At 55.6% G+C, this 27,137-nt stretch overlaps 1 protein-coding gene across 2 annotated transcripts; it reads right to left on the bottom strand.

Moving 5' to 3' along the window:
* Positions 1-15: 15 nt before the first annotated feature.
* On the bottom strand, positions 16-11,910 carry ADCK5 (aarF domain containing kinase 5). 2 transcript variants are annotated; one of them, XM_048841897.2, is made up of 15 exons: positions 11,834-11,910; positions 7,979-8,079; positions 5,992-6,141; positions 5,716-5,791; positions 5,012-5,212; positions 4,410-4,550; positions 3,666-3,779; positions 3,199-3,330; positions 2,698-2,781; positions 2,173-2,254; positions 1,863-1,941; positions 1,197-1,288; positions 711-963; positions 417-533; positions 16-316 (listed from the first exon to the last, which is right to left on the bottom strand). In XM_048841897.2, exons 1-15 carry the CDS (start codon positions 11,849-11,851, stop codon positions 211-213), a joined length of 1,746 nt encoding a protein of 581 aa, XP_048697854.1. In that variant the 5' UTR covers positions 11,852-11,910; the 3' UTR covers positions 16-210. The 2 variants fall into 2 exon arrangements, with proteins under 2 accessions (XP_048697854.1, XP_048697855.1); XM_048841898.2 differs by having other exon boundaries at positions 711-931.
* Between the last annotated feature and the right edge of the window lie 15,227 nt (positions 11,911-27,137).

Raw genomic sequence — 27,137 nt, 5'->3', positions numbered from 1 at the left:
CCACTGACCACCTGCTGTGGGGTGCCCACAGGCACACACACACCTTTTATTAGTGTAAGACCAGGGTCTGTGCGGCCCCCGGAGCTGATGCAGCCACAGGGAAAGGCCCAGGCTCCCGCTGGCAAGGCTCGCTGCCCCTGGCGTCCAATCCGGTCAGCCCGCGAGGCCGCAGCAGGCCTGGGTCTGCCCTTGTCTGCGCTGGCAGCTCAGCTAGGCCTGGAGGTACTCGTAGATTTGGTCACTCTCGGAGAGGAAGCCCACGTCGGCGAGGAAGCGAATGAAGGAGGCCATCAGCCTCATGGAGAACGTCTCCAGCCTGGGGAGGAAGAAAGAGACCCCGTGAAGCGTGCGCCGGCAGCACCCCTGCTTCGAGTCAACATCCCGGTGCAGGAGCCCGCACCCACACCCCACCGTACCTGAGGGCGATCTCGAACTTGAGGCTCTCCCACTTCACCCGGAGCCAGCAGAAGAGGCTGCTGCTGCGGATGCCTGAGGATTTGTGGCCAGCGATCCTGCTCCAGCCCTTCACAGCACTGCAGAGACAGAGGAGCCAGGTCAGGCCCGGGGCTCCCCTCGGCGCCCATCGCCCTCTGTACTGGGCACAAGCCCACCCTGGCGCAGTGGGGCCGGGCAGGGCTGCATGCTGGTGCCACGGGCTCCCCTCCGTTGCTGCAGCCTGTACCCGGGAGCTGGGGGGCAGCCCCGCTCACCTCTTGGCCATGACGAAGTAGCGGTCGACGGGGGCGCCCAGGGCGATGTTGATGCTGCGCACCGTGTTGATGTTGCGGAAGACGAGCAGCATGGGCCGGGGCAGGTCCTTGAGCACCTGCATGATGCGGTCGAAGTGGTGCCGGGCCATGGCCTGCATGTAGAGCGTCTCCTCCCGCGTCAGGATGTTGGCCAGCCTTAGCTGCCCCATGTGGATGGGCCTCTGCATCAGGATCTCGCAGAAGAGGAAATAATCTGGGGCGAGGCCAAGCCTGGCCGTCAGGGGAGCCGGGGCAGAGCCCAGGGGCCCAGGCTAGGAGCCGGAGGGTCTGAACCACTCAATCCTCCCAGCCTCTGCGCCCCCCCTCCCCGGCGAGCGAGGTGGAGACAGCTTAGTGCAGTGAACCAGCCCCCAGCATGGGAATTGGCTGGGGCCCCTCTCACCACATCTCCCATGCCCAGGCCAGAGACCCCCAAGCCCCACTCACCCTTCACGCCCAGCTCGGCGGAGCAGGCCCTCATGGCTGCGTCGTCCCGCAGGATGATGGCTCGCCACAGCCTGCACAGCGCTGTCCGGTCACTGCCACGGGGAGAGGGACCGCGTCACCCAGGGCTGCCCACCCCACAGGGGGTGGGACCGCGTCACCCAGGGCTGCCCGCCGCACGGGGAGAGGGACCGCGTCACCCAGGGCTGCCCGCCCCACAGGGGGTGGGACCGCGTCACCCAGGGCTGCCCGTCCCACAGGGGGTGGGACCGCGTCACCCAGGGCTGCCCGCCGCACGGGGAGAGGGACCGCGTCACCCAGGGCTGCCCGCCGCACGGGGAGAGGGACCGCGTCACCCAGGGCTGCCCGCCGCACGGGGAGAGGGACCGCGTCACCCAGGGCTGCCCGCCCCACAGGGGGTGGGACCGCATCACCCAGGGCTGCCCGCCGCACGGGGAGAGGGACCGCGTCACCCAGGGCTGCCCGCCGCACGGGGAGAGGGACCGCGTCACCCAGGGCTGCCCGCCCCACAGGGGGTGGGACCGCGTCACCCGGGGCTGCCCGCCCCACAGGGGGTGTAACCACATCCCTGCCTGCAGGGGTGGAGACATTGGGCCCTGGTGCGCTACCCCAGATCCACGAACCCCCGGCCCCCTGCCCGGTCCCTACCTCTCACTGAGGAACTCGTAGAGGCCGTGATCCAACAGCACCAGCTGGGCCTTCCCGTCAGGACCCTTCCGCACCAGCACTGCAACACAGAGCAGGTCACTGCACAGCAGCCAGCCCTCCCCTTGGCGCCCAACCTGCTTCCTCCACTGGCCGCCTCCCCTTGGCGCTCGGGCAGGGGGCTGCAGCCGGCCTGCTCTGGATCGAACCCCTGGCCCGGCCCAGCCTGGGGGCCACGAAGGCAAAGGTGCCCATGGAGGGGAGAGGGCAGTGCCTCTGTGCTGGGCTTTCCCTGCTCCCCCCGCCCCCGTACCGTTCCCAGGGTGCGGGTCCGCGTGGATGAAGCCTGTGTAGAAGATCTGCTCGGCAAACATCTGGATCAGCTTGTCTGCGGTCTGCAAGAGGGCGAGACGGGGGTGAGCTGCTGAGTGCCCGAAGGCAGACACCCACCCCAAGGGCAGCAGATGGGCCAAGCCTGCAGACACTGGTGCCTGGCAGCCAAGGGCAGCTGGGCCCAAGGTAGCACCGGGGCTCCATTGAACAGGGAAGGGCCTTCAGCAAGTGCCATCATTCAGCCCTTCCGCAGTGCTCGTGCGGAAGGGGAGTGCTTTGCCTGCCGGTGAATGCAGCCGCCTCTGGGGTGGACCGTGGCAGCTGAGTCCCAACCTGCAGGAATGCTACGAGCGGCTGTGGTGGGTGGGGAGCTTAAACATGGCAGCCCTATGCCCAGGGGCAGGTTCACAGAATCTACTGGGACTCTGCCTGTTGGGCCCTCCTTCCTGGTCCCCAATCACCCCAGGGAAGCTCCCCCTTCACCGAACAGCAGCGCCTCACTCACGTCCTTCAGGCCCAGGCCCTGCGCCCTGATGCTCTCCACATTGTTGATTTTGCAGCCTTCGCAGTAATCTGCCGTCAGGACTCTCTGCAGGGAGCAGATGGGGATCAGGAGGGGGTGGGCGGGGGCTGGGGCCGTGCTCTCCAGGATGCAGCCAGAGAGAACTAGGGTAAGCCCTACGGCCCCAGGGGCTGGGGTGCAGGCGGGTCCTTCCCCTGGTGTTGGGCCTAGTTACCAGGGCGAGGGGGTCTCCTGTGTCCCCTTGGGGGGGAAGGAGCTAGTCTCCATAGAGCCCATGTCTGGGGTGAGGGGGTGACCCCAGCTGCCTGCTGGGGCTGGAGGCTAAACCCACCCGGCCCCAGGAGAGGAGGGGCCTGTGCAGCTCAGGCTGCAGCCAGGCGTCCTACCCAGCTGGCGGCTGGAGACGTGGCTGGGCCCCCACGCCCGGGGCGCAGCGTGGGCAGCTGGAGCCATGGCCGGGGCACGGCCATCCTTCGTCCCCACCTTGCTGCACTTGTCCCAGTGCACCTTGGGGACCACGACGTATGGGAAGTGGCGCAGGTCCTGGGCACAGCGCTCCGCATTCCGGCCCTCGTTCTCGAAGTCCAGCTCCTGGGCCAGCGTCCCCTTCAGGTCCTGCGGAGGGGGAGGGAGGGCAGGGGTGGGCAATGGCATGGCCAGGGGCCCCTTACAGCTGGGCTAGCCAGAGCGTTCCTATGCCAAGGGGGGGCACATATCCCGCAGCATGGGGCACCAACTGCCCTGATTTCCGCTCAGCGCCTCGTCCTGCCGGCACGGAGGGAAGCTCCTGGCCTGGGGCAGGGCCCACGGGCGGGTGCTAACAGCCCAAGCCCAGGGCGGGGCTGGGCTGGCGCCCGGGGCGAACAGAGCCTGGAGCGCCCGCACCCGGCAGCACCGGCCCTGCACCCGGGATGTGGCACCAGTCCAAGGGGCTCGGGCGGCGCCGGTACCTTCAGGACCCAGCTGAACCCGAAGCTGGGGTGCATGAACTCGATGATGCGCAGCAGCAGCTCCAGCGTGCGGATGTCCCCGTCGAACCTGTCCCTCAGGTCGATGTACTGCACCTGGGGGGCAGAGACCCGCCTCAGCCCCTGGCTGCCCTCAGGGACGACACGTCCCAGAATGCAATTCACCACCCCCAGCCTGGGGCCGCCCCCCCCCACATGCTGCCCTGTCTGCCTGCAGAGCAGGGGGCCTCGCGTTGGCAGCACCCCCTGCAGGGCTCAGACTGCAGCCCCACGGAGCCGGCAGCGTCCTGGCTCCTCATGCTGAGTATCCGTGCCCGGGAGGCTTCCAGCAGGGATCGGGGCTGCTCCATGCTGGGCACTACACACCCCTGCCTGGGGCAGAGCCCCCATCTCCCTCCCAGCCCCAGCCCTAGGGGAGCAGCTGCTGGAGATTTCCCATGGAGGCAAGTCTTGGGAGTTGCCTCGGGTCCTAGCCTGTCCTCCACCCTGCAGGCCCCCTCCATCAGCCTGAGCTGCCTGCCCCTGCTCCCACCCAGCAACGCAGGGCTGCTCTCAGCCCAGGCTGGGGCCAGGACTGTGGGGCTGAAGAGGGCTGCAGCTGGGCCCCTCTGGCTCCAGGACCCCAGCCCGGCTGTTCTGACTGGGACCGCGGGGGAGGCAAGGGCCCCGTATGGAGCCAGCCCCAGCAAGGGAGGTCAGTCACAGCAGCCCTTCCGGCTCACGCACCTTGACAGCCACCAGCGTGCCGTCCTGGAGCCGGGCCTTGTGCACCTGGGCCAGGCTGGCTGCGGCCATGGGCTCGTAGTTGAACTCCCGGAAGAGCGTGTCGGCTGTGGCTTTGAAATCTTCCAGGAACAACTCATCCACCTGCAGCAGGGGACAGGGAGGGCGGGCCATCAGGGAGCTGCCCTCCGGCACCGGCTCGTGCCCAGAGCGGGCAGGGCCGGCCGGGAGGGCTCAGCCGCTGGAGATGCCACATGCGGGAGCTCTGGTTCTGAGCGGCCCCAGGGCAGCAGAGTTTCCAGCTGTGCTCTGTGTGCTATGAGTTGGGGGGTGGGGGGATTCGGGCAGGTGTCCCCCTCACCCAGCCTGCAGGAGCGACCAGCGCCCATGCTCCAGAGGGCGGGGGGGCCGGCGGGTGCTCAGTCAGTGCTGTGCAGAATGGAGAGCTCTGCCCAGCCCCCCCCCACCCCCCGGTGCAGCTGGGAGAAGCTAGAGGCAGAGGGGGCTCCAGCCCCAGGGCTGCCAGCCTGGCCCCTCGCCCTGGGGGCAGTGGTGGTGGCTGAAGTGATGCCCATCTCCAGGAGCCCCGCAGAGCCGGCACTCACCTCCCCGCAGCCCCTCTTGAGGGCCTGGTCCTCCAGCACGCGCAAGGTGCTGATGTACTCAGGCGGCAGCAGGTGGTTGAAGGCGCACAGGCCCTGGCCCAGCTTGATGTACAGGCCCCCGCTGCGGATGGCGCCCTGCACCAGGCAGTCAGCCGCTCGCTGATGACAGGCTGACGTCGCCTCCTTGTACTCCGGGCTGTTCTGCCGACAGGGAGACGGGGCAGGGAGCAGCCGTTAGCACCGGCAGGGCATGGCCAGCAGGGGGCGCAGGCGCCCAGGTGCGGCCAGCAGGGGGCGCGGGCGCCCAAGTGCGGCCAGCAGGGGGCACGGGTGCCAGAGTGCGGCCGGGGGCACAGGGACCCGGCCAGCAGGGGGCGCCTGGGGATGGCCAGCATAAGACATGTCCCAAGCAAAGGGGTAATGGGGCTTCGATGGAGGGACACGCCCACCAGCAGGGGGCGCTGCGCCCTGGGGGCTGCATGGCCAGGGAGGCGGGACCTGCCCAGGACGCCAGCAGCAGTGGCAGGAGAGGGGCTCCCCCTCTGAAAACCCCTCCACCCAGCATCTGTGACCCCCTGCACACTGACCCCATGCCCATCACCGTGGGATCGGGGCGCCTGGCAGTGACCCATCTGGCTCGGGAGGGGACTGGCACTGGGTCGCAGCCAAGGGGCACACGGGTCCCCATGCAGCAGGGAACATACCTCGTCCACGCCCCGCAGCACCACGTGGGCCGTCCACCAGTAATCCAACGAGATCCGCATGCCCAGGTACAGGGACCTGCAGCGACAGGGCGGGACGGCTCAGCACGGCCACGGGAAGGACAACTGGCCTGGGGCCGGCAGAGAACCCAGGAGACCTGATTCCCCCTGCAGTGGGGCCTGGGAGCTTGCTCCTTCCCTGGAGTCGCCTGGGCGCCCGTGCAGAGGGAGCCCCTCGTACTGGGATGGGGAGGGGGGTGTGACACTGCCGACACCCACCTGCTGAAGCGCCCGACGCCCTCCACCAGCAGCCGCATCTTCCTCCGCTCCTGGGCGTCAGCCAGGCCGTAGCGCGTCCCGGCCGCCAGGGGCAGCCCCAACCCCGCAGCCAGCAGCGCTTTCCACAGCAGGCCCCTGCGCCGGCCCCCGCTGGAGGGACAAGGGGACAGTGGTGAGAGCCCCCCCATGACCTCCGCCCCCTCCTGTGACTGCCCCACCCCACCCCGGGGTCACCACGCCTCCCTGTGACTGCCCCACGCTCTTGGGACCTCCACGGCACCTGGGACCGCCCTGCCCGGCCCCACCCCACCCTCCATGGCCCCCGCTGCCAGTGCCTGCCATGCCCCCCCCGTGCAGCAGAGCCAGGCCACACCCCCTCCAGACAGGCCTTGGCTGGCGGCCCAGCAAGGGTGAACCGACGGGGCCTGCTAGCGGAGGGGCAGTGGCGGGGCTGCCAGGCCTGGGCAGTGCCCAACCCCCTGTGACATGGAGCCGGACAGGGTCATGCCACTGGCAGGCGAAATGACCCAACTTCTACCTTTACAGACATATTAGAAAAGTCTGTAAATGGTCACTGGGCCCGTCCTGACAAACAGCTCCAGCCACGGCAGAGAGACCAGCGCTTGGAGACGCAAACCGGGATTGCGAGAGCATTAGCGGCGAATCCTAACTGGCTGTGTGCCTCGCTCTTGTCAGAGGGTACCCAGGTAACCAGCCGGTCCCTGGCTGGCCCTGGAGCCTATTGCTCCCGAGATCAGACGGGGACATTACCGTGGAGCTGGAACCTGGGTGGGATGACGTCACTGGCTCTAGTTCTCAGTGAAGTTTGCCAAGTGCCCAGTGGAGAATTACCTTGTGCTGGTGAACGCAACGAGTTACGTGCGCATACACAGGCAACAGGAGGTTTTACGGCAAAGCCACAATGCTGCACCCGAGGAACGCCTGCTGGCCAGAGGCTGTCGCAGGCTGCCGGGGATCTATAAAGGAACTCTAGGGCCCTGATCCTGTAGCTCAGATCTGCTTAAGCTTCATCAGAGGAAGCCTGAGTCACAAGACTGAGATCTCCAGCTCCAGTCTGGAGTCCCTGCTCCTCCTTGTGGAAGAATTAGAACAAATTACACATGGACTAAGAACAGGAGGACTTGTGGCACCTTAGAGACTAACCCATTTATTGGAGCATGAGCTTTCGTGAGCTACAGCTCACTGCATCGGACGCATTCAGCTGTAGCTCACGAAAGCTTATGCTCCAATAAATGGGTTAGTCTCTAAGGTGCCACAAGTCCTCCTGTTCTTTTTGCGGATACAGACGAACACGGCTGCTCCTCTGAAACCTACACATGGACTGTAACCTGAGGAACTTTTTGCACTCAGCAGCTCACCATGTCTGCTGTGAAACTGCTGGGAGAGCTCGGTTCATATCCGGATGTGTAACCAGCTTTGACCCACCACCCTCTCTCGTCTTGGTTAATCAGTCTTAGCGTGGTTAATACGAGCTGGCTGGAAGCGTGTGTTTGGGTAAGATCTGAACTATCCATTGAGCTGGGGGGTGACGTGGCCGATCCCTGGGGACTGGCAGAACTTTATACACGATGAGCAAGACTCTCAGGCATCCTCATGGCGTCTGACTGGGCTGCGGGGGCGGGGAGCCCCGGGCTGGGTCGCTCTAGGGGAGTGTGTGTTGGCTCCTGGGTCGCCACCAAGGTATTGTAGAAGCTGTTTTGTTGCTGGCTGGGTGAATCGAAGTGTTAGAATAACCCACCAGTTTGGGGATCGTCTGCCCCATTCTCCGCAGTTTGCCCTGACTGAGCAAGCTCAGTGTGGGCCCCCCTAGGCACCAATGGTCCGTCCCACCCCGTTATTTCACACCCTGCCCGGCAGGCAGGTGCAGACAGGCCCTGGGCGGGGCTGGGCACCGTGGGGAGGGCCGTTTCCAACACACCCAGGTGGCAGGGGATGGTCCTGGGGACTCCTGGCTCCCCGGGCTTACCGTTGCATCGGAGGGGTGGGCCTGTGTCTGCAGTGCAGGGCGGGCGGCTGCCACGGGCACCTCCTCTGCAGCAGGAGGGAGTGAAAGCGGCAGAGCTGCACCTGGGGGGCAAGGTGCAAAGATCAGTGGGACCCCGAGAGTGCAGGCGAGGAACGGCCACCCTGGGCACTGCCTGCGGAACTCACTGCCACCAGGACCTGCCAGGGCCCGGGACATTCCCAGAGCAGAACCGTGGGACACCAGCCAGAGTTTCCCTCAGCCAGAGCTTCTCCCATCCCCAGCTGCCCCCAGGGAAACCCGGAGAGGCACAGAACTGGCAGCATGCCCGTCCCACCTCGCTCAGCCGCACCCAAACCACCACCTAGCTGCACTGCAGAGCATGGAGTGTGGGGGAGTCCAGGCCCTGCACCCCTCTTCCTGGGATTCACTGAGACTCTCAGCCAGCCAGTAAAACAGAAGGTTTATTGGACAACAGGAACACAGTCTAAAACAGAGCTTGTGGGCACACCCAGGACCCCTGAGTCAAGTCCTTCTGGGGGAGCAGGGAGCTTAGACCCCAGCCCTGGGGTTCCCTGTGTTCCTCCACCCAGCCCCAAACTGAAACTAAACCCCCCCAGCAGGCTCCCTTCTTAGCCTGTCTTCACATTCCTGGGCAGAGGTGTTACCTCCCCCTCCCCCTCCTGGCTCAGGTGACAGGCTCTCAGGTCTCCCCTCCCCAGGGCACATTCCCAGGTCAACGCTCCCCCCTCCCTGCTGCATCACAGCGGCAGAGGCAGAGCACGGAACTCGGTGACCAGCTGTCCTGATCTTATAGGCGCAATCCTGATATTCGGGGCTTTGCCTGACACAGGTGCCTATCACCCCCCACCCCCCGTCTCCATTTTTCACACTTGCCAGCCGGTCACCCTACAGCAGAACCCAGGAGTCCTGCCGAGCAGGCCCACTTCCTGCCAGCTGACTGCGCTGGTCCGCAGGAGGTGAGGACGCAGTGAGACCTCGCTGCTCCCCGGGCAGGCGGAGGCATTGCGTGGAGAGCGAGGGGCCCGCTAGACCTGTTTGGATCAGCACTGCATCGTTACGCTGGGTAAACGGGTGTTATGTCGCAAGCACATGCCTCGGGAGCCGACTGCTTCAACCACTGGGGAAGTCAGCAAGCGGGCGCAGGCTCGGGGCTGGCTGGGCGTTTGGGAACAGGCCGCTCCCCCATGGTCTGGGCCAGCCGGCCTAGGAGAAAGCTTTCCCACCCCTCCGCGGCGGAGAAGCCCGCTCAGCGCAGCCCCAAACAAGCCCCACGGGCGCTGAGCCGGCTCCCGGCCGCACTCGTTAGCGAAGAGGAGCAGCTGACTTGTTCTAGAGACCAAACGGCGGCTGGAGCCAAACGCTGGTGCAAAGCCCGGGAAAGGAGAACCCAGAGGAGACGTATCTCGCAGCCCGTCCCCTCGGGGACCTGCATTCCAGCCAGCCGGGTTCCCAGCTGGATTGCAGTCACCAGACTGTGCCCGCCTGGGCCTGAACCTGCTCTGTCCTCACCTTGTCTCCGTGGCAGATGCTGAGTGCCAGCCCGGGGAGGGGCGAGGCGACAGCCCCCTTCCTCTCCCAGCTTTCACAGCCTGCCTGCCCTCGAACGCCGGCAAAGTGCCGGGGACACCTGCTGGGGTGACCCAGACGCTGGGAGAGCGCGTTCCAGTCGGTGAACGTCACACCCCAACTCCCCATAGACGTGGGTTAGATCAATACCGGGAGCGTAACGCCCGTTCACGTGGTGCTCACTGCGCCTTCCACAGGTGTGCTGGCCGCTACTTCTCTCTACAGTTCAATGGCATCCAGGGATGGGCAGCTGTCAGGTGGTAGAGAGCCACCTTTTGGTGGGCCAGGGGCTGTGAGCAGGAGGGGGTTGGGCCTGCCCCGGGGGAGGAGGGGAGGGAGTGAAGCCGGGCTGGGGGGGGGTCGGGTCCTGCCCCCGGGGTGGATGGGTGGGCGAAGCCGGGAGCGGGAAGGTCAGGTCCTGTCCCTGGGGTGGGTGGGTAAAGCCGGGAGAGGGGGGCGTCGGGTCCTGTCCCCGGAGTGGGTGGGCGAAGCCGGGGGAGGGGTGGTGGCTGAAGCTGGGGGAGGAGGGGTCAGGTCATGCCCCCAGGATGGCGAGTGATGCTGGGGAAGGAGGGGTCAGGTAGGGGCCTGTCCCGCAGGGCTGGGCCCGGCTCTGGCCATTGGCTCTCACCATAGCATCACACGATACAGACGGAGGGGGCCTCCCCCCGCAGCACCCCTTTGTGGCCTTAAGCCCTGGCACCACCAGACTGCTGCTCCGCCCTGGGCTGTGGTGGGCCAAATAAAATGATCTGGGAACCCGACGTGGCCCTGGGGCTGCCCATCCCTGGCGTAGGGTCCCCTGGCACAGTGCCCAGCCCAGGCAGTCCCTGCCCCCAGCAGCCACCAGGCAAAACCAGCTTCACCCCATGGGCGCTGACTGCCCAAAGCCTGGCCGAGCTGCGGGCACACTGCCCTGGCTCCTGCCTTCGCACCCTCCCTCATGCCACTCAGTGGGAGGAGAGGTGGCAGATCTGCCACCCCGACTGCTCCCTGCCAGGCTGTGCACAGCTGGGCCGCCCCGGGCAGCACCATGGGGCACCCCAGTCCCTGTCTGGGAGCCCAGCATGGGCACTCACAAGGAGCTGGCGGCTTTTATCCCCATTTCCAGCCTCAGGCTGGATTAACAACTTGTCCTTGGGAGAGGGAGGAAACATGAGATCAAGGAGCCTCCCGCCAGTCCCATGGCGGCGGTGGTTCAAGGCTGCAGCCGCAGCCCCCTCTCCTCCCCCTCACCCTCACCCCCACCCCAGCACAGCCCCCCAGCCGGCCTTGGCAAGTCGCCTTCAGGAAGCTGTTTCCTAATCGGCCTCGGGGTGTTTTTCCAGTGCCAGGCACACTGGGCGGATCTGGTGCCCGGGCGCAAACGGCCTCCCTTGTCCCAGGAGTGAGCCACCAGCCCTGCCTGGCAAGGGTCCCCGGTGCGATGTCCCAGCTGGGGCGACGTCTGGGGCAGACCAGGCCCGGGAGCAGGCATCCGCCTCCCCTGCCCCGGCCACGCGTGGTCAAAGCCCGCCGGGACCCGGCGTGGCAGAGACCGACTCCCAAGGGCGTCTGTGCAGCCCGGCCAGGCTGGGGCAGAGGGGAAACTGGCAGCACTGAGCTTGGGGCTCTCCGACTGTGGGAGCCCCAGGCCAGTGCAGCACCTGGCACCATGAGGGGGGGGTGAGTGCACCATGGGGGGGGTACCGTAATACACATAACAACGAGCACTCAGGAACCACAGGTGTGTGTGGGGGAATATCCTAAAATCCACATAATACCCAACACTAGGGAGGGCGGGGGGAGGGGCGGTACCGTAATGCACACAGTAATGGACCCACTAACCCACTAACTTGGGAAGCGTGGGGGGACGGACGGTACCGTAATGCACCCAATAGCGAGCGTGAGGGAAACACCGGGGCAGTACCGTAATGCACACAATAGCCAGTCCGCGGGAAGCACCGGGGCGGGGGGCGGAAGGTACCGTAATGCACCCAATAACGAGCGCGAGGGAAACACCGGGGCAGTACCGTAATGCACACAATAGCCAGCCCGCGGGAAGCACCGGGGCGGTACCGTAATGCACACAATAGCCAGCCCGCGGAATGCACGGCGGGGCGGGGGCGGGGGGGGGGGCGACACCGTAAACCCAGTAACCAGCCCGCGGGCGGAGGAGGAGCCAGCCCCAGTCCCGGCCGCCCCCCGCCCCGCAGCCGGGTGGACCCAGGCCCCGGGGTCCGGTCCCGGCAGCCCCCGCCCAGGCGCGGGGCCCGCAGTTCTCCTCACCGTCCGCCGCAGCTCCATGACCGCCGCTGTCACCGTCCGCCACCGCCGCCACGGGCCGCCGAGACCCCGCCCCCTCACTCAGCCCCGCGTCGATTGGCCCGCCCGCTCCCAGGCTCCACCCCCTCGCTCACCGCGAGCGCCGATTGGCCCGCCCGGATCGCGGCGCCTCTCTCCTGCCCCGCTCTGACGGGACCCTGCGGACTCAGGCCCCGCCCCCAATCCGCATTGCGCTCGCTGATTGGCCCGCAGGCCCCCGTCGCAGTGGTGGGCAGAATGGGCGGGGCCCTCATGTGGCCCCGCCCTGAAGCTGGACGGGGCGGGGCTGGGGCGAGGCGCTGGGGGCGGGGCGGGCGTGGCCGCGCACCGTGTGGCGGGGAGTTCCGCAGGTCGGGGCTCTGGCTGCTCGTGGGGGCTGGGCCCAGCGGAGTCTCAGGGTGGGTGGGGCTGTGTCTGGAGGGGACAGAGCAGCCAGAGCCCTGCAGGGTGCGGGTGTGTATCGTACCCCGGCCCCACCCACGCCCCAGACCCCTGGTGTGTATCGTACCCCGCCCCCCACACGTCCCAGACCCCCAGGGTGTGTCCTACCCCGGCCCCCCACATGCCCCAGTCCCCCAGGGTGTATTGTACCCCGGCCCCACCCATGCCCCAGACCCCCAGTGTGTGTGGGGGGCTGGGGTAGGATACACCCTGGGGGGCTGGGGTGTGTGAGGAGCCAGGGTACAATACACACTGGGGGGCTGGGGCATGGGTGGGGCTGGGGTATGATACACCCCGAGGGGCTGGGGCATGTGGGGAGCCAGGGTAGGATACAGACACTGGGGGGCTGGGGCGTGTGGGGAGCCAGGGTACGATACACACACTGGGGGCCTGGGGTACGATACACACTGGGGCATGTGGGGAGCTGATGTAGGATACACACACTGGGGGGCTGGAGCGTGTGGGGAGCTGGTGTAGGATATGCCCCAGCCCTCTGAGGTGTATCGTACCCCAGGTCCCCAGTGTGCGTATCGTACCCCAGCTCCCCACATGCCCCAGCCCCCTGGGGTGTATCGTACCCCAGGTCCCCAGCACGCCCCAGCTCCCCACACGCCGCAGCGTGTATCCTGCATCAGCCCCCCACACGCCCTAGCGTGTATCCTGCATCAGCCCCCCACACGCCCCAGCCCCCCGGAGTGTATCCTACTGTGATGATGGTGCCTGCAGGAGCCAGCTGAGATCACTCAATCAGGTTGAACTGCAAACCAAATGGGGTAAACAAATCCCAAATGCTGGTGGATATCCCAACACTTAGATTTACCAAGCCAGCCCAAAGCAGCTTCTGTATCACCTCACTGGTTAGTCAGACGTCCAAACAATGCAGTTCTCTTAAAATGCCCAGCCTCAGACCTCCATCCAGACACACATGTCAGATATGATGATGGTTACTGAAAATCTTATATAAAAGAAAATGTCCTTCTGATCCCAAAAGGTAAGCCACACACCCAGGTCCAATGATAACTTAGATCTTACCCAAAATACACGCTTCTAGCCAACTCTTATTAACTAAACTAAAATGTATTTAAAAAGAAAAGAGAGAGCGTTGGTTAAAAGATCAATATACAGACAGATTTGAGTTCAATTCTTGAGGTCCAGATACAGAGCAGAGATGAGCTTGTAGTTGCCAAAAGTCCTTTTAGAAATAGTCTAGGGGTTATAGTCCAATGGCCATGTTCAGGGTGACTCCAGTCAGTGACTGGGGATCTCAATCCTGATGGCTTAAGGTTTCCCCCTCTTGAAACCCAAAGCAGATCTGAGATGAAGAAGGATCATGTCCCAGGGTTTTATACATTTCCTGCAGCTATTTGGCCTGAGAAAACAATCGGCTTGACTTTCCTTCTCCCAAACATCCTGGCAATTAGCACGGGGTAGTTTATCCATTAAACAGTTCAGACACAGGTTACCACAACCTTCAAAGAGACATAGACAATAATACTCTGTCACTCCAGTGTCTTCATAAATGTCAATATTCCTCTTTTTTTTTTATCTTTGAATCAAAGCCGTAGCCATAGACAAGACTTGTTTGCTGACATCAGAAGACCTGAGCAAACATCTACTCCTCTAACAATGCAGACTTGCATTTCAAAGGTCTGTTCATTTACACATCTTCCTAACCAGTCTCTGCAGTCCAGCCATGGGTCAGGTCAGTCTGTGAGTTAATTAGCTCTTTCTGGCCTGTCACTTTTCAATGAGATATTATATCACACTCTTAACGTCACACCCTCAGTGATGCAGGAGGGGATGACACAAACATCACTGAGTGCATCCCAAGAGCTCCCCATCCTGGGTTCTGTCTCATTATAGCTTGTACTGGGTTAGAAGCCATATTAGTCTATAACAAAAATTATTTTCCAAAGTCATGTTCAATAACATGATTGAATCTCTTTACAAACTTAAGATACAACTTGATTAGAACAACAGTGGATTGGATCTGCTCTTGCAGCGTGGTTCCTGTATGTCTCATGTGATTTTGCCAAGAGCTAAAGAAAATAGCTACTTTATCCATACAAGCTCTTGCAAATGTTTGGAATCCAATTTACATCAAGTCAATGTAGATATTAATGTTGTCCATAGTACAGGAATCTTGGCATTTAGCCGTGAAAGCAATATGGTAGCGTGCCTCAGTTTCCCTTTTCATACAGCACATCAAGTCTGGAATGTCTTTTCCCCTGTGAAAAGTTCCAATACTGTTTACAGGCATTAACAGTGCACCATCCGTATTGCAAGGCCTTTTAACATAAGGTGTGTTCTTATGTATCACTTTCAACATGATTAAGGGATTTTCCAAAAGATTGGGCACGTTGTACATTTTTACAATTCTTGGTATTAGCAACACATTCATTACAAAATTACCATGAGCAATAACAACAAATTCATTGCAAGTGTCCATTTACAATTATTTTCGTCATGCCACACTTTTCACTCAATACCATTGGGGTTTTGGCGTTTTTAGGGTTAACCTGTGGCTTCCCTTTGCAAAAGTAAGTTCTCTTCTTTTCCCTTGCCCTGAAGGATCAAACCCTGATTTCTCTTGCTCAGCAGAATTGGTCTTTCTGTGCTAATAGCTATTAGCAAGTCCTTCTTCTCCTTGTCAGCCAGGTACTTTGCATCAACACAGACACTAGCTTTTAGATTTTCAGCTGCTACCAATTCCAAGGCTGGACTCTGTCTTAAAGAGATACCGCACAAATCCAAAGTGTCTGAGGGTAACAGTTTGCTTGCTCTCCCCTGCATCCTTAAGCGTTCAGCCATAAAAGTGTTCTGCTCTGAAACACCAGTAACTAAATCTGTCCTTAGACCCTGAAGCACAGACTGCTCACTCAAAGAATTGGCATGGAGACATTCCTTTCTCAACAACCTTGTATCCCCAACAAACTGGTCAAGCACAGCCACTTGGTTATAGGGCTGTTCAACTTTTTTAACAGCTCTTACTCCATCTGAGACCTTCTCAAAGCTATCCACACTGGATCTTTCAACAGGAAAGTCAGTGGATCCATTCACCACAGAAAATTTCTGGCTGTTAGGAACTGAAACTTCCTTGATTAACTCACTTTTGCACCCTTCAATTGCGGCAAACTGCTTGCATAGACTACCATGAGGATCTCTTTTCCTGGGAGATTCTCTAAGCAACAATTCACCCCTCTCAGAAATTCTGCCCTTACCCTCTTCACCGAGGGCTTGCTCTAGAGGAACACTTTCCTGAGCAACAACAGACTCTTTCTGGGTCTCACTTACATCCATGATCACCTTTGGCAGGCGGATTCCTACACAATCCCCTTTCAGGCAAATTTATAGACTCACTAGACAAAAGGTCAGAAGCATTCTCCTTCCCTTTGCCACACACAAGTTCAGGAATCTTTTCCTTCTTGCTACAAGTTTCCACACTGTTGGAGACCCCAGGGCATGGCCACTAGTTAAGTTGAGGGGATGGAAGGCCATAAGGGTCAAGGAGGTCTCCCTGTTGAAGGCCTAAGGGCTTCTTCTCAACCCCCCTTAATAAAATTCAGGCCTGGCTGGTTTGAGTAAGCTCTTTTGCTCTTAGAACAATGTTTCAGTTGTAAATAATGCCTTATAGTGTAAGGTTTGCTGACGCCAAGTTAAAGATAATAGGAGAGACAGTTACAAGGCCAGACAGAATGTGCTGGTTGTTTAAGTTGCTAGGAATGCTTGTTAGAGGTTGCAGGAAATAAACATTGCTGTAACCCATATAAGGAAGGCAGAGTATTTGTGCAAAGTTTTGATTGGCTAATGTGTAGTGCAGTAGCATTAAGAAATATAAAAGTGTGTGTAATGACCTGCTCTGGGTGCAGGATTTGAGATTCTATTCTCCCTGTACCTTGTTTGCAGCTGCAAATAAACTTTTCTGCTTCTCCACCCCGTTGTGATTATTGAGTGAAGCACACCGGGTAATGAACCCCTGCTGGTGTTTTGTCTCTGGGCACTGGGTGCTGGCAACAGCTTTTGGCGCCCAACGTGGGGCGACGAGGCTGCTATTTAGCCTTGCCCGGATCCCTTCTGGAGGTCGAGGATTGTAGCGACAATCGACGCCCAGCGCGCACCGGTGAGTTCATTGGGGGCCTCGGAGGAGACGCGATTTGATCGACCCCGGAGGGCACAACGGTGCAACGCACTCATATAGTGGAGAAGCAGCTGTGGGCGACGGTGAGGAACCGGTCCCTCGGATAAGGTAGGAACCTTTTGAAATCCAGATTGTATGCTCTGTTGGAACCTGGGGACGCCCAGAGTTACCCTGTAGGTATGGGACAGGAACAGAGCACGGGAGGTAGGGTACGGTGCATGCCCCTAGAGTGTATTTTAGTAAATTGGAAGGTATTTGGATCAGATCCAACGACTAAAGGTAAATTGAAGCAATTTTGTACGGTTGCCTGGCCTCAGTACCAATTAGAGGACCAGGAACAGTGGCCTCCTGGAGGATCACTAAATCATAATACAATCCTCCAGTTACTCCTGTTCTGTCAGTGAACGGGGAAGTGGAATGAGCATTTGTATGCTTACTTGTTTATGACCTTGTGATCTCGTACTGATATTTTACAATGCTGTAATTTAACCCCGATTGGCCTGGTAGCAATTAATGTCAGTCCCCGGACCCCCACCCCAAATGTAATGGCAGATCCGGTGCCCCCTTCGGCCCCTACACCCACACAGAGTGAGGCTCCTTCGGCCCCTACACCCACACAGAGTGTGCCCCCTTCGGCCCCTACACCCACACAGAGCGAGGCTCAGAGTAAGATTCCTAGTGAAGCTCATAGTGAGGTTCGAGCTCCATCTGCTGGATTATACCCGTTACTTACCGAGACTAAAATTGCTCGGAATGCAGCAGAAGATAGACCAGCCCTAACCATGCAGGTCTATACTCATGCACCTTTTAATCCTATGGACCTGGCCGCTTTCAAAGCACAGGCTGGAGAATTTTCTATCAACCCAAGCAAGTTTGTATCGGTTTTTGAGGGATGTCTTAGTAGCTACAAGCCAGACTGGGATGACTGTAATGTCCTTCTGCGAACATTATTGACTGAGGTTGAACAAGAACAGGTCATAGCTAAAGCAAGGGAGGAAGCAAAGAGGCGATATGACCAGGACCGTAACAATATCCCGACCCCAGATGATCAGGTTCCCGTAAAGGATCCTAGGTGGGACCCAAATGACAATCAGGCTGTGACCCACCTCACCTCCTATAAGGAGCTGCTACTGTTTGGACTCCGTCATGCAGCTCTCAGACAGAATAATTGGACTAAACCATATGAGGTAGTGCAGGACCCAAAGGAAAGCCCTGGAGCCTTTTTACAGCGCATTCGAGACGCGATCCGACAGTATACCAATGCAGATCCTAATGATCCGCAAACTGAGGCAATTATTAAAGAAGTATTTACAAGCAGGGCAGCCCCCGACATTAAGAGAAAGCTACAGAAAAAGGAGGATTTAATGGGTATGACCATGGCACAGATTTTAGAAGCAGCAAATCAAGTGTATAGTTTAAAAGAAGTGAAAAAGAAAAAAGGAGCAAGTGAGATTGATGGTAGCGGCTTTGCAGGCAGGCACGCACGAAGGAAAGTGAACGAGAAGGAAGGGGCCGTGGACGCGGACGTCCAGGCCCGCGGGAGAGACAACTGGGGAGCAATCAGTGTCCCTGTGTCAGCAAGAGGGACACTGGAAGAATGAGTGCCCAAACAAGAAGGAAAGGGGGGGTACCTCTATGATGGCAACAGAAGAACAGGAATAGGGGTGTCAGGGGAGACGGATCATCCTACCCTTAGAACCCCGAGTAAAAATGCGGGTGGGAAATGAAAAAATAGATTTTTTTAGTGGACTCTGGAGCGGCACAAACTGCTGTAAATCAACCTCTTCAGTTGCCAGTAGCAGACTCCCTCACTGTGACAGGAGCCAGAGGCAAAGATACCAAGAGCCTAGTGTATGCCCCAGCAAACTATGCTTTGGGAAACAGAACAATATCCCACAAGCTGGTATACCTCCCTGAATGCCCAACACCGTTGCTGGGATGGGACCTGCTGTGTCGCCTAGGTGCCACCCTGCATTTTACTCAAGATGAAATAACCCTTACCTTACCCCCTGAAAATGCATGGATTATGACCCTTGCAGTTGAACCCTCAGCTATGCAAGCCCCAGAATGGGACCAGTGGGAAGTTCAAGTGTATCCCCTTGTGTGGGCATCAGGGATCCCAGGAAAAGCTACTCACCAACCCCCCATTCATGTCCAGCTCATACCCGGGAAAGGCCAGGTGCGGGTAAAGCAATATCCAATCAAGAAGGAAGTCAGAAAGGGGTTACAGGAAACCATAAATTGATTTCTAACGTACGGTATTCTCCGGGAATGTCAGTCAGCCTGGAACACTCCCATTTTACCCGTACAGAAACCTGATGCCACGTACCAGCTGGTACAAGACCTAAGGGCAGTTAATGAATGGGTTAAGACTTTGCACCCTCTTGTCCCTAACCCGTATACCCTATTGGCTTCTATAGGGGGACAGTATGCCCATTTTTCAGTTCTTAATTTAAAAAATGCTTTTTTTGCCATCCCAGTTGACACCTCATCACAGGAAATTTTCTCCTTCGAATGGGAGGACCGAAACAAAGTTAAAAAGCAACTTTGCTGAACAGTTTTAGCACAGGGGTTTAAAAATTCCCCCACCCTCTTTGGCCAGGCTCTGGCCAGGGACCTAGAGGAGTGGGATAATAAGAGAGCCCTCCTTTTGCAATATGTAAATAATCTGTTAATTGCCACTGTGGGCTTAACTCCCTGCCTTAAAGCCACCGTAAGTCTCCTAAATTTTGTGAAACTCCGAAAATATCGGGTAGCACAAAGTACGGCTCAAATTGCTCTCCCACAGGTACAGTACCTAGGGTTCTACATACGGCAGGGGAAATGCCAGATTTCAAATGAGAGGAAGGAATCCATATGCCAAGTTTCTATCCCAAGTAATCGCAAGTGGCTCAAAGCATTTCTGGAAATGGCAGGCTTCTGTAAAATATAAATCCCGAAGTTTAAACTATGGGCTAAACCCCTGTACAACTGGGTAAAAGGAGCAAACCATGACCCCTTTCATTGGACCCCAGAGGCTAACAGGGCATTTAAAATCCTAAAAAAAAAAGGCTAATAGAAGCCCCGGCTCTAGGTCTGCCAGATCTCTCCAAGCCATTTCAGTTGTATGTACATGAACAAAAGGGGGTGGCTCTGGGAGTACTCACACAGCTGCTAAAAGCATAAAAACGTTGGGTGGCATATTTTTCTAAACAATTAAACCAAGTAGCCAAGGGCTGGCCAGCGTGCCTGCGGGCAGTGGCAGCCACCGCCCTGACCCTGGCAAAAGCAGAAAAACTAACACTAGGGAAAACAATACAGGTTTTTACACCACACATGGTACGCGCTTTACTGGATGTTAAGGGCGGCCTCTGGCTCACACAAGCGCGTATGGCAAGATACCAAGCAAAGCTCTTAAAAAACCCTAAGGTCACACTGCAGCCTTGTCCATCCCTTAACCCTGCCACCCTCTTACCAAAAACTAAAAAACAAAAACATGACTGTTTAAAAATCATAAATGCCCAATATTCTAGCCGCCCGGACTTGAAGGATGTGCCCCTCTCAAATGCAAATTATAAGTGGTACACTAATGGTAGCAGCATGGTACTAAAGGGCAAAAAAGGGCGGGTTATGCTATTGTGACCCTCAATAACACTGTGAAAGCTAAAAGTTTGCCCGCTGGGACCTCTGCCCGGTTGGCTGAGCTAGTGGCCCTGACCCATGCACTCAAACTGTCCAAAAAAAACCGGGTCAATATTTTCACTGATTCCAAATATGCTTTTGGTGCACTGCATGCCCATGCTGGCCTGTGGAAGCAGAATGGGAATGCTGACAGCCCAAGGCTCCCCAGTCAAGTACGGGCCCCAAATTCTCCGGCTCCTAGAGGCCGTGCAACTCCCTTCGGAAGGGGCAGTGGTACACTGTAAGGCCCCTCAGAGGGAGGATCAAGATGTGACCAGGGGTAATGCCAGGGCAGATAGAGAGGCAAAGCATGCTGCCACCCTAATGTCCCCTCAGACTGAGAACACCTATGTGCATGCCCTGATCCCATCAGTGGGGGAGCTCCCGACCCCTCAGTATTCTAAAAAAAAAAAAAAAAACAGCTAGCTGACAAACTTGGTCTCCAAAAAAAAAAGGAATGGCTTCATTCCCCGGAAGGGAAAGTCCTCTTACCAAAGGGCCCAATTCTGCCAGTATTACAAAAATGACATCAAACCACTCACGCTGGCAGGGAGGCACTCATCCAACTAATGGGAAAGTACTTCATAACCTCCAGACTCAGACCCCTGGCTGCCCAGGTACAGGCGGAATGCCTAGTCTGTCAAAAAAATAATCCCCGACCAGGACACCCAGTACCACCAGCAGCCCTGAAACCCACTCCAGGCCCCGGACGGGTGTGGCAAATAAACTTTACTAAGTTTCCCCGGACCCAAGGATTCAAATATCTCCTTGTTATAGTGAATAAATTCAGTAAATGGTCAAAAGCCTTTCCATATCACAATTGCACTGCCAAAACAGTGGCTCTCAAGTTTGTTAAAAAAATTATTCCTCGCTTTGGACTTCCCCAGTGAATAAAATCTAACAATAAAACACACTTCACGTCAAAAATCATCCAAAGCATCTCAGATGCCTTACAAATCCCCTAAAAGCTCCATACACCCTAAAAACCACAAGCCAGTGGGGTAGTGAAGCAAACCAATCAAACCCTTAAGCAACATCTCTCAAAAGTATGCCAGAAGGCCTCCCTACGGTGGCCTAATGCCCTGCCCCTAGTTCTGCTCCGGATCCGTGCTCTCCCAAAGGGTAAATTAGGGCTCAGTCCCTTTAAAATTATGTTTGAAAGGGCATGGTCTATAAATGGTACACCGGTTGTGTCAGGAAAAAAGTAAAAATTAAAAAATGGGTTTCTGTCTCAGTATATGTGTTTCCTGTCTGCTGTTCTTTTGTCTCTTCACAGGTATACTAAGAATTCCCAGCCTCTACCCTTGAATTCGCCCATCCACTCCCTGCAGCCTGGTAATTCAGTGCTCGTACGTACCTAAAAAGACGAGCCCCTCCAGGAAAAGTGGAAAAAACCCTATACCGTCCTGCTGGTCTCCCACACGGCAGCAAAGGTCAAGGAACACAAAAATTAAATTCATTATACCCAGCTAAAAGAGGTGTCAACCCCCCCCGGCTAAAAGGTAAACCGTGCATTCAGCCCCCTCCACTAAAAATCTTAAACTAAAATGACTATTTAAACGGCAGCCCGCCGAAAAGGCAGGAAAATAGATAAAAGGGTATATTTTATTCCCCCTCTTGGCCATGTGCCTAACCGGTACTGTTGTTTCAGGCATTGTACCCGTAAATACCTGGGTGGCACTGGTCCAGAGTGCAGTAAACGCAACGTCGTTTTGTTTGCCACATACATTTTCAGTGGGTGCAATCATGGAGACTTGTTTTATTGGTGTATGTGCAGCCCCAACCCTGGTTCAGCATTATTCCCTGTTAAAAACCATAAATAAAACATTTACTTATACTGATTTATATACCCTTGAATCTGCCCAGTATAAGTTAAATGCCTCCATGTTTTCTTATTTCCTAGCCAATACAACCCTTGCCCCCTCTTGTATGAGGTTTGTAAATGCTACTCACATTGGGAAAAATCTCACCAATAAAAAACTTAAATGTAATAACAATGTAAAAATCTCCTTTGCCTACGGGCATATGAAATTGCCAGCAGGGTGGTTCCTTATATGTGGCAAACATGCATATTCCTATGTCCTGGCCAATAGTTCTGGGGGTCCCTGCTCTCTTGGTCACGTGGCCCCATTAATTTTTCCATACCCTCCGCAGTTATCTGCCCGTCATAAAAGGGATGCTATTCCCCTTAATTCCACCTGTAGGTCAAAGGTAACCTTATTCTCAAAAAATGAGGCAGCAGCTCTGGCCTTTTCTTAGGTGGTATCCCTGGGCTTGTGGTGCATAATTATCACGCAGTAAAGCACCTTGCCTGCACGGTGGCAAAGGCCATTAACTTAGTTGGTATCTTTACGGCCATTAATTTAACCTCAACCATCCTGGCCCAACTCTCCCATGAGTTAGGGAAAGTACGTCAAAATATGCTCCAAAACAGGCTGGCTGTAAACTATTTGCTTCTATGCCATGGTCACCTATGCCAAAAGTTTGCAGGCATGTGTTGCTTTAATATAACAGAAGCAGGGCCATCCGTACAAGCTAATTTACAACGCCTAAAGCAGCTGGCAAAGAGCATTCGTCAGCAAACTGGAAAAAATTGGCTACGCTCTCTATTTTCTGGTTGGGGCCTTTCCCCGTGGCTAAGTAGATTGTTTAGCCTATTATTTAAGTTTTTTTTCCCTGTATTAATCATGTTATGTTTACTGTGTTATATGTGGTCCTGTGTAAAAATGCTTATTTTGCATAGTTTTAAAAATTTTAATTTTATGCATAGCCCACTAGTAAATAAATAAAAATGAAAAGACTCAAGAAATAAAAATGAGTATTCTCAAAAAAGGGAATTGTTGGAGACCCCAGGGCATGGCCACTAGTTAAGTTGAGGGGATGGAAGGCCATAAGGGTCAAGGAGGTCTCCCTGCTGAAGGCCTAAGGGCTTCTTCTCAACCCCCCTTAATAAAATTCAGGCCTGGCTGATTTAAGTAAGCTCTTTTGCTCTTAAAACAATGTTGCAGTTGTAAATAATGCCTTATAGTGTAAGGTTTGCTGACGCCAAATTAAAAATAATAAAAAAAAACAGTTACGAGGCCAGACAAAATGTGCTGGTTGTTTAAGTTGCTAAAAATGCTTGTTAAAGGTTGCAGAAAATAAACATTGTTGTAACCCATATAAGGAAGACAGAGTATTTGTGCAAAGTTTTGATTGGCTAATGTGTAGTGCAGTAGCATTAAAAAATATAAAAGTGTGTGTAATAACCTGCTCTGATGTGCAGGATTTGAGATTCTATTCTCCCTGTACCTTGTTTGCAGCTGCAAATAAACTTTTCTGCTTCTCCACCCTGTTGTGATTATTGGGTGAAGCACACCGGGTAATGAACCCCTGCTGTTGTTTTGCCTCTGGGCACTGGGTGCCGGCAACAACACCATCAGTAGGTAACACAATTAAATCACCTTTCTGCTCTCCTTGTGCCCCAGCTGGGGTGTCACCCTGATTAGACAGAGTTGCTACACCCCTTCCCAACAACACACTAGCAACAGGCAAAATACAAGCACCAGAATTGTCTGGTCTCTGGGATTTTACATAGACGCTAACTGGATGCGACCTAGTTACAGGGCCATTCTCCTGAGCAGACACAAACTTAGGGCCATTCCCTTCCTGGGCTTTAGCTGAATCCAGAACCAGCTCTGAGACAACTGCACAACCCTCAACCATCACAGGCTGAAAGGCCCCTTCTGTCTGCTCCACAGACAAAGAGCCGGAGACACTTTCTCCTTTCCCAGACACACAGCTTGGGATCTCTTTCCCCTTGTCCCAGCACACAAGGCTGGTCAAAGACAACTGCTTGGAGATCAGGGTAGCTCCCTCCACAGGCAAGTCAATACCCCTGACAGACACAGGCACATTCCCTTCACTGTCACAATTCTGCACCCAGGTAACAGGTAAGGTCCAGGGACACTCATCTTCCACTCTCCTCACCTTCCCACACTGCTGACTAGACAAAGCCATCAGCTCACTAGGCTGCCTAGGCTCATCCAAAATCTCCTTGTTCTCCTCTCCCTTTGCTTGATCTAATTCCAGATTTACTTCTGGAACATCAGATAGACATTCAGAAACTTCATTCACAGCCAAACAGCTACTTTCGAAAGACAAACTTTTGGAAAAACTCTCCATAGACACAACCTTAGGATTAATCCTCTCCTGTGCCTGGTTCATGTTAACCTGACTGAACATAGCTTTCATCTCATTTTCAATCATAAGATCCTTAGGGATTGTGTTTTTCATTCCCACAATCATGGTGCCCTCAAATCCCTTCCATTTAAGGTGGATTTTAGCCAAAGGCACCCTGACAAAATACTCAAGAGAGGGCTACAACAGTTACACCTTCACTTGGCAAATAATCTTCCTCCCTGACAAGACTTGCTTTAACCAACGTAATATCTGCTACGGTGTCCCTCCATGCCACACACCTCACTCCATTCACTTCTGCCCTGCTAATAACCTCTGCATTATTTTTCCCATATTTAGCTTTAATATGAGTTTTAAGGTCAAATTCTTCAGAAACCACAGAAACAGCATTTGCACACAGGGCACCAACGCTGGGCTCTGTGCTGCTTGCCTGTGAGTTTAAAGTAACAGGATTAGCATTTACAGTGGCATTTGGGGTTTTATTTTTTACATTGGACGCTCTGGTTTGATGTGCCCAGGTGTACCAGACAAATGACGTACCGCTTGTTTTCCCTTGGAGTAGGAGTTTTTCTGCTCCGGGCCCCCATGAGCTCCTTTATAAGAATCAGGGCCAGGTTTACTTTTAAATCCTTCCCTCCTCTTGAACTGGGGAGAACAGTGATTAATTTTCTCCTGGGGTTTATACCCTTCCCAAGCCCTGTTTTGGGTATGGGCATCCGCAATCTCTGCAGCCCATAGGATTGACTCAGGGTCCCTATCACACACAGCTGCTCTCACCTGGTCAGGCACAATCTCTAAGAACCGTTCCCAAGTTATCAAATCCAGCAGTTTCTCAAAACTCCCCTGCGCCTTTGCTCCCACAACCCACTTTTTAACAAAACCCATCAGCTTATGAGCACATTCTACAGAAGTACAATCATTGGACATTTTAGACTTTCTAAACGGTAAGAATCAGGAGTAACCTTGAACCGCCTCAACACAGAATCTTTAAACCGCTCATAATCCAAGGCTTCTTGTTCCCCCAGTTCCTAAAATACCTACCTGGCTTTTCCAGTCAGTCTGGTCAGCAGGACAGGCATTCGCTGATCATCGGGGATCTGGTACAGATTGCAGAGGCATTCAAAGGTAGACAAAAACTCCTCTAGATCCTCAGTATCGTAAATGGGACACATCCTCTCCCAGTTTTTCTTGTGGCAGTGAGGAAGTGGAGTACCAGGTGGTGATGACTTTCTCTGTTCTTCCATGACTTGGAGCTGAAGTTTGGCTGTCTGTCGAGCTTTCTCTTCAGCAGCCAGCAGCTCCAGATGCCTCTTACGAGCTCTCTCTTCTCTCTCATCAGCCTCCTTCTTTCTTTTATCAGCTTCTCTTTCTAATTCAGCATTCTTTTGCTTTTCCAGCAATCGAAGATCTGCTAGTTTCTGTTCATGCTCAAGTTGCAATTTATTTGCTGCCTTTTGCAGTCTAATTTTTTCTGCATCTTCTGTAGCATCAGGTAACGGCTGTGCTCCTGCCTCCTGATCCCTGGCCATTAATTGACCTGGTTCTGTGGATCCTGCTGACTATGCCACTGTGACCATGCTGCCCGCGGGAGCCAGCTGAGGTCGCTCAATCAGGTTGAACTGCAAACAGACCAGGGCAGACAAACCCGAAACGCTGATGGATATTGCAATAGTTAGATTTACCCAGCCAGCCCAAAGCAGCTTCTACAGCACCTCCCTGGGTACTCAGACGTCCAAACAATGCAGTTCCCTTAAATAGCCAGCCTCAGGCCTCCATCCAGACACACCTGTCAGATATGATGTTGGTTACTGAAAATCTTACCTCATCATATAAATCAAAAGGTTCTTCCAACCCCAAAGGGTCAGCCACACACCCAGGTCCAATTATAACTTAGATCTTACCCAAAATACACGCTTATAGCCAATTCTTATTAACTAAACTAAAATGTATTTAAAAAGAAAAGAGAGAGCTCGTTGGTTAAAAGATCAATATACAGACAGATTTGAGTTCAATTCTTGAGGTCCAGATACAGAGCAGAGATGAGCTTGTAGTTGCCAAAAGTCCTTTTAGAACTATTCCAGAGGTTATAGTCCAATGGCCATGTTCAGGGTGACTCCAGTCAGTGACTGGGGATCTCAATCCTGATGGCTTAAGGTTTCCCCCTCTTGAAACCCAAAGCAGATCTGAGATGAAGAAGGATCATGTCCCAGGGTTTTATACATTTCCTGCAGCTATTTGGCCTGAGAAAACAATCGGCTTGACTTTCCTTCTCCCAAACATCCTGGCAATTAGCACGGGGTAGTTTATCCATTAAACAGTTCAGACACAGGTTACCACAACCTTCAAAGAGACATAGACAATAATACTCTGTCACTCCAGTGTCTTCATAAATGTCAATATTCCTCTTTTTTTTTTAATCTTTGAATCAAAGCCGTAGCCATAGACAAGGCTTGTTTGCGGACATCACAAGACCTGAGCAAACATCTACTCGTCTATCTCTAACCATGCTGACTGCATTTCACAGCTCTCTTCATTTTCATCTCTTCCTAACCAGTCTCTACAGTCCGGCCATGGGTCAGGTCAGTCTGTGAGTTAATTAGCTCTTTCTGGCCCTGTCACCTTTCAATGAGATATTATATAACACTCATAATGTCATACCTACGCTGGCTCCTTGCACGCCCCAGCCCCCCTGATGTGTGTCCTAACCTGGCTCTCTGCACGCCCCAGCCCCCCGGTGTGTGGATCCTACACCAGCCCCCCCACACGCCCCAGCCCCCCGGTGTGTGGATCCTACACCAGCCCCCCCACACGCCCCAGCCCCCCAGTGTGTGGATCCTACACCAGCCCCCC

The sequence above is a fragment of the Caretta caretta genome, chromosome 2 (genome assembly GCF_965140235.1).
Source record: "Caretta caretta isolate rCarCar2 chromosome 2, rCarCar1.hap1, whole genome shotgun sequence".
In the NCBI taxonomy this organism is placed as follows: domain Eukaryota; kingdom Metazoa; phylum Chordata; order Testudines; family Cheloniidae; genus Caretta; species Caretta caretta.
The sequence above is the reverse complement of the archived record's forward strand: the minus strand, read 5'-3'. Positions and strand labels throughout refer to the sequence as shown.

Coding starts and splice junctions, on each gene's coding strand:
- ADCK5 (XM_048841897.2), bottom strand. Junction 6,142..7,978: donor CCCACCCCTCCGATGCAACG/GTAAGCCCGGGG, acceptor TTGTCCCTCCAG/CGGGGGCCGGCGCAGGGGCC. Junction 3,331..3,665: donor GGTTCAGCTGGGTCCTGAAG/GTACCGGCGCCG, acceptor CCCCCTCCGCAG/GACCTGAAGGGGACGCTGGC.